At 49.9% G+C, this 5191-nt stretch overlaps 1 protein-coding gene across 1 annotated transcript in view; it reads right to left on the minus strand.

The window, feature by feature from the left end:
• Positions 1 to 470: 470 nt before the first annotated feature.
• Positions 471 to 5191, minus strand: part of LOC106941618 (cyclin-dependent kinase 16-like) — a 10046-nt gene continuing 5325 nt past the window's right edge. Inside the window, exons 3-17 of the mRNA XM_015024692.1 lie at positions 5029 to 5181; positions 4840 to 4958; positions 4591 to 4719; positions 4457 to 4513; positions 4265 to 4379; positions 4051 to 4145; positions 3898 to 3960; positions 3695 to 3818; positions 3505 to 3625; positions 3029 to 3126; positions 2843 to 2948; positions 2728 to 2770; positions 2568 to 2658; positions 2425 to 2499; positions 471 to 1880 (exon numbers count right to left, since the gene is read on the minus strand). Coding sequence (XP_014880178.1) covers positions 1843 to 1880; positions 2425 to 2499; positions 2568 to 2658; positions 2728 to 2770; positions 2843 to 2948; positions 3029 to 3126; positions 3505 to 3625; positions 3695 to 3818; positions 3898 to 3960; positions 4051 to 4145; positions 4265 to 4379; positions 4457 to 4513; positions 4591 to 4719; positions 4840 to 4958; positions 5029 to 5181 — 1427 coding nt within the window. The 3' untranslated portion in view covers positions 471 to 1842. The remainder of the gene's footprint in view (positions 1881 to 2424; positions 2500 to 2567; positions 2659 to 2727; positions 2771 to 2842; positions 2949 to 3028; positions 3127 to 3504; positions 3626 to 3694; positions 3819 to 3897; positions 3961 to 4050; positions 4146 to 4264; positions 4380 to 4456; positions 4514 to 4590; positions 4720 to 4839; positions 4959 to 5028; positions 5182 to 5191) is intronic.

Consider the following 5191-nt stretch of genomic DNA (forward strand, 5'->3'; position numbering starts at 1 on the left):
CCAGAGTTTTATCTGTGGGGGAAAAGCTGAAATGTTGGTACAAAAACCAAACGTCACAGAGGATGGTGATGAGGAAGAGGTACACCAGGTTAACATTCTGGTGAGGAAGCTTCACTCAGATGAGGTAAGTTTAACAGCTGACCGTATGTCCCTGTTTACGTCTCATTAATGGTATAAACTTAAAAGCTCAAAGTCCCTGATAAGACATCCAGCGAGACGTTTGGTAACTCGGGTCAGTTTCTGTGTGAGCGGTCTTACTGCCGTCACTTCGTTCTACAGGTATCATCTCTTTGTGATGAATAAATTAATCCGTAATTATAAATATTAAATAATCTCATGAGAAGACATTTTACCAACAACTTTTTCTACGTTTAATTAATCAAAGATTCAGTCTTTTCTTTCTACTTGAGTAAAAATATTGAATGTTGGTCTCCAGACCAACATGAATGTTCCCCAATAACCAGCCAACATTGATAATAAATAAAATCTTTAATGTCAGTTCTGTTTATATATCCAGAGTACAGACAGATAAATACAACAACATCCACTTCCTGTTTTCATTCAAGTAAAACAAACACTTCAGTGCTTTCAGAGCCGATGGAAGATTTCTAATTTAACAGCATGAAGTTCACTGGAAGAATGTCATCATGCAGGTCAGAATATTGCAGAGAACTTTGGCTTAAAAACAACAACGATAGTTTAAGTAGCAGACCTGAACGCAGCACAACGACCTTCCTGTGTGCAGACCAGCCGCTCGGCTCGGCCGATCAGGGAGCTGCCCGAGTTACATTCAGCAGTCAGACGGAGACAACGTGGCTGGAACCAACCCCACTCCCAATCAGAGACGACCTGCACAGGTCAGAGGTCAACAGAAAGCTTTGTCCAACCTGCTCCTCTATGGAATGCTTTTATTTTGAAACATCCACTGCTTTCTGCTTTCTCGCCTCACAAACCGACACGTTTCAGTCAAAAACTCGTTAGCGGTTAACGAGCTCTTTCTCTATTGGTAGCTCGACCCATTTATTACTTCAGTATAAACATATCACTAACAGGTTTCTAAATCATCTGGACACCTGGGAAGCCCCGCCCACTGACCCCTGAACTCTACAGGATGGGATCAGGAAACGAAGAGCTTCTGCTCAGACGGCCGACACCATCAGATCGACTAACAGTCAAGATGCAGGAGAACCCAGAGAGACCCGGACAGGGAGAGCATGCTATCTGCCCCGTTATCTGCCCCATCACATCAATATTTACCCCTGGGGGAATCCAGCTGGTTTACTGTAAATATCATCACTGAGTTTCATTATAACACAAATATCAACACAGGAAGCAGCCGAGAACTTTCACAATAAGAGTCCAGATGGCTTCGTCCAGCAGAAATGGTATTAACCAGGAGAAGACGTGAAACACACCTGGTCATGGTGGTAACAGGCCAGAAACTCGTTAGCAGTTAACGAGCTAACACTAACTGGTGATTCCAGGAACCAGGTGACTGGTTCCTGGAATCACCTGTCAGGACGTTGGGACCCATTCTGCCTGCTGCAGTGTGACATCATCATGATGATGTCATAAAATGGAGGTGATGCTGCTGGTCTACCATGTTTGGATTCTAAGTCTTGGAAGACGGAAGCTGATTGGTTTGTTTGTGAAACATGCTGCCCTCTGATTGGTCGGTAGCTGCTGTGATTCATTATTGCATCATCTGTAAACAAGTTTTCTTCACATTCCGGAAATCTGAAGTGTTTTCTTTGTTTCACATCAGTAGTCTCAGCTCCTTCAAAGTAAAATGTCACTTCCTGTGGTCACTTCCCTTTCAGATGGCTCCGCCTCCTTCAGGTGTCAGAAGAGCAGACTCCGCCTCCGCGTCGGGCTGGTAGCTGGCAAAACAAACGTTTCAACATCAGAAACTTAAAGCTCACTGAAACCTCTGACTCCTGGTGACCTGCTTCACCTTCGACCCTCACTGCTCTGATGGTCTACTGAAAGGTCCGACAGTCTCTATTGGACCAGGTTAAAGTTCTGCAAGTGGACCCGACCGGACCTGAACTTCCTGAACCAAAGTTCAGAGGAATCGGGTTTGTGTTTGTTTCCCTCAGGAACCTCAGGCTACCTGGTGAACGCCGCTAACTAAAACGCTAGCTCCGCTAACCCTATAGCACTATTCATAAACATTAGTTCTGCTAATGCTAAAGCACTACACCAACATGCTATACGGCAGTAGCTATTGCTAAACGCTAAACTCAACCATGTTGACACCCACCATAAATGGTGGGCACTGCTAGCTGAAGAGCTAGCTGCACTAACCCCAGAGCACTAAACATATGAACGCTAAAGCACTAAGCTAAAAATTAGCTCTGCTATTAGCGCATTAGCGGACGTAGTGCCCAGTGGAGACGGGACCACGGTGTGTCTGACGGTTACCTGGATCAGGAGCTGCCGGCGGCCTCACGCTCTCCTTCTCCAGCTGGATCTCCGACAGACTGAAGATGGACACCGCTGAAACGTAATCATATGACCTTGGTGACATCACAAACAGGAAAGGTTGTGTCCAAGGTTACACTTACTGTCAGGAAGTGATGTCACTCTGTTTCCAAGGTTACTGAAGTAGCAATGTTTCATGGCCTCGTCAGCAGAGATCCTCTTCTTCCCTTCGAACTAAAGTTCAAACACTCATCAGAGCTGCTTCAGCCGTTACCATAGAAACACTGTGAGGCGTTCACTGACCTGCAGGAACTTTGACAGCAGCTCCACTCCTTCACTGCTGAGCCTGAACACAGAGAGGAGGATGCTGGGAAAAACCCTGGCTACCTGGGGGTATTTCTGGGGTATCCGGGCCTACCTGGGGGTGTGGTTGCTCAGCCTCTCGGCTCGGTACTGAGGGAAGTTGAAAGCCAGGAACTCCTGGTTGGAACCGATTCCAGGCCAGCTGCGCTCTCTGGGCGTTCCTGCAGGCAAAGCAACCTTCAGTCAGCAACAATCCTGGATGCTGATTGGCTCACGGTGATTGAAGCTGATTGGTTAATACCCAGCAGCTTGAAGATGAAGTGAAGCTCCTCCTCAACCGTAGACCCAGGAAAGAGAGGGCGACCCGTCACCATCTCATAGAAGATACACCCAACACCCCTGGAGACACAAACGGGTAGAGACGGGTGGAAACGGCTCGTAGACGGCTGAGGGTCCGAACCGACCCCTTTATCTGTTCAGGTTTCTGTTCCTGAGGGCTGGTACCAGAACCGACAACCAGCACCACTGGAGACAGGAAGGGACAACCTGGACATGTCAACGGTCCATCAGCAGGACAAGCAACCATGGAGACACAACCACCAGCTGGGAGAGAACAGGAAACCCGACGGACATGTTTCTGGACAGAACCAGGAGGAAACCCAGAGAGGAAACCCGGCCGTGCGCTGGGAGAACATGCTAACTCCATGCAGAGACTTTGTTGCTAAAAGCAGTCCGATCTGAGAACTGGAACCGGAACCAGAACATGCAGAACCATACCACATGTCGATGTGGGTGGAGTAGTCGGTGCTGCCCAGCAGGATGTCCGGCGGCCGGTACCACAGCGTCACCACCTCATTGGAGTACGTTTTTGTTGGGATGGACTTGGCTCGGGCCAAACCTGAAGGACACCAAGTATTCCAGTCAGAACAGAAGCAGAACCCAGAACCAGAACCAGAGGAGAACTCACCAAAGTCAGCCAGCTTGAGCTCCCCTCGCTCGTTGATCAGCAGGTTCTGGGGCTTCAGGTCCCGGTGGAGAACTTTCCTCCGGTGGCAGTAGGACAAACCGCGGAGCAACTGGAAGAGAAACAGCTGAGACAGAAACACCAGACCAGTCAGCTGGTTCTACTGGTTCTACTGGACCCTCCATCCATCATCCATCCATCCTCACCTTGACGTTGTGAACATGGATGACGTTTCCACAGTCGTCCAGGTATTGCTTCAGGTCTTTGTCCTGAAATTTAAAAATCCAGATAATTCTGGTAAATCGGGTGATTAATAATCAATAAGCCTATTGATCCACCGTTTCCCGGTAACGACTCACCAGGTACTCAAAGACCAGCGTGAGGGATTTCTGCGTGTGGATGATGTCATGAAGCGTCACGATGTTGGCGTGTTTCAGGTCCTTCAGCAGAGACACTGCAGGAGGAAAGACATGTCAACCAGCAACTCGTCAACCAGCAACTCGTCAACCAGCAACTCGTCAACCAGCAACTCGTCAACCCTGTAAACCATGTTGCTAGTTGCTGCTGCGGTACCTTCTCTGATTGCCGTGCAGGGAGCTCCCTCTTCATGTTCCAGGCGGATCTCCTTCAGGGCAACCAGGTTGTCGGTTAGCTTGCTGCGACCTTTGTACACTGTGGCGTAGGTCCCCTGCAGACAGACAGGTGGCGCTCTGAGGACCCGGACACGTCGGTTCCTAAACACTCGGACTCGCTCTGTGAGCTCACCTCTCCCAGTTTGTCCAGTTTGATGTACGTCTCCAGTTTCCCGAACCCGATCTCCGACTGCACACAGAGAGAAACACGCTGAGCTGATGGAGGCGCGGCGCGGCGCGGCGCGGCGCGGCGGAGAGGAAACGTACTAGAGACACTCGGCGGAGCCGCCTGCTGATTGGCTGCTCGAACAGAGCCGGACCAATCACGCTGAACTTCTCCAGGTAATCATCAGGAAGACGAATATCTGCCGGCAATGACAGACGCTTGTTGATGTCCTGAAACACGAGAAGAGACAGACTTCACCTGCTTTAGCTGTGAGGGGTCAGCCAGGGTCAGGAGAGGCACAGATCAGTTTCAGGTGTTTTGTGCGTCTGGTTCTGGTTCCGGTGTGTTACCTCCGTTGAGATCTTCTTGTTCCTCAGTCGGACTCGGACTGGACTCTGAACATCGTCTGAAGACGAAGGCGGATCACTTTCTCCACCAGAGTTCATCTTGACGTCTTCATGAACTATTTCTGAAAGAACCAGCAGAAGTTTCAGACTCAGCTTCAGAACCAGAGCCGCCGGGTTTCTCGTGGCCGGTACCGAGTCTGGTGGCCCGGTTCAGGTAGGAACTCAGGCTGCGGCCAAGACCACGGGGCCTCCTCATGGAGCCGCCGTAGGACTGCAGCAACGAGTGGACCGAAGACGAGGAGGCGCGGACCTTCAGAGCTGCTGAGGAACGAAGAGACGGGACCTCTGGGAGAGG

The sequence above is a fragment of the Poecilia latipinna genome, unplaced genomic scaffold (assembly GCF_001443285.1).
Source record: "Poecilia latipinna isolate Pla-1442-1.1 unplaced genomic scaffold, P_latipinna-1.0 Scaffold3766, whole genome shotgun sequence".
Lineage (NCBI taxonomy): Eukaryota > Metazoa > Chordata > Actinopteri > Cyprinodontiformes > Poeciliidae > Poecilia > Poecilia latipinna.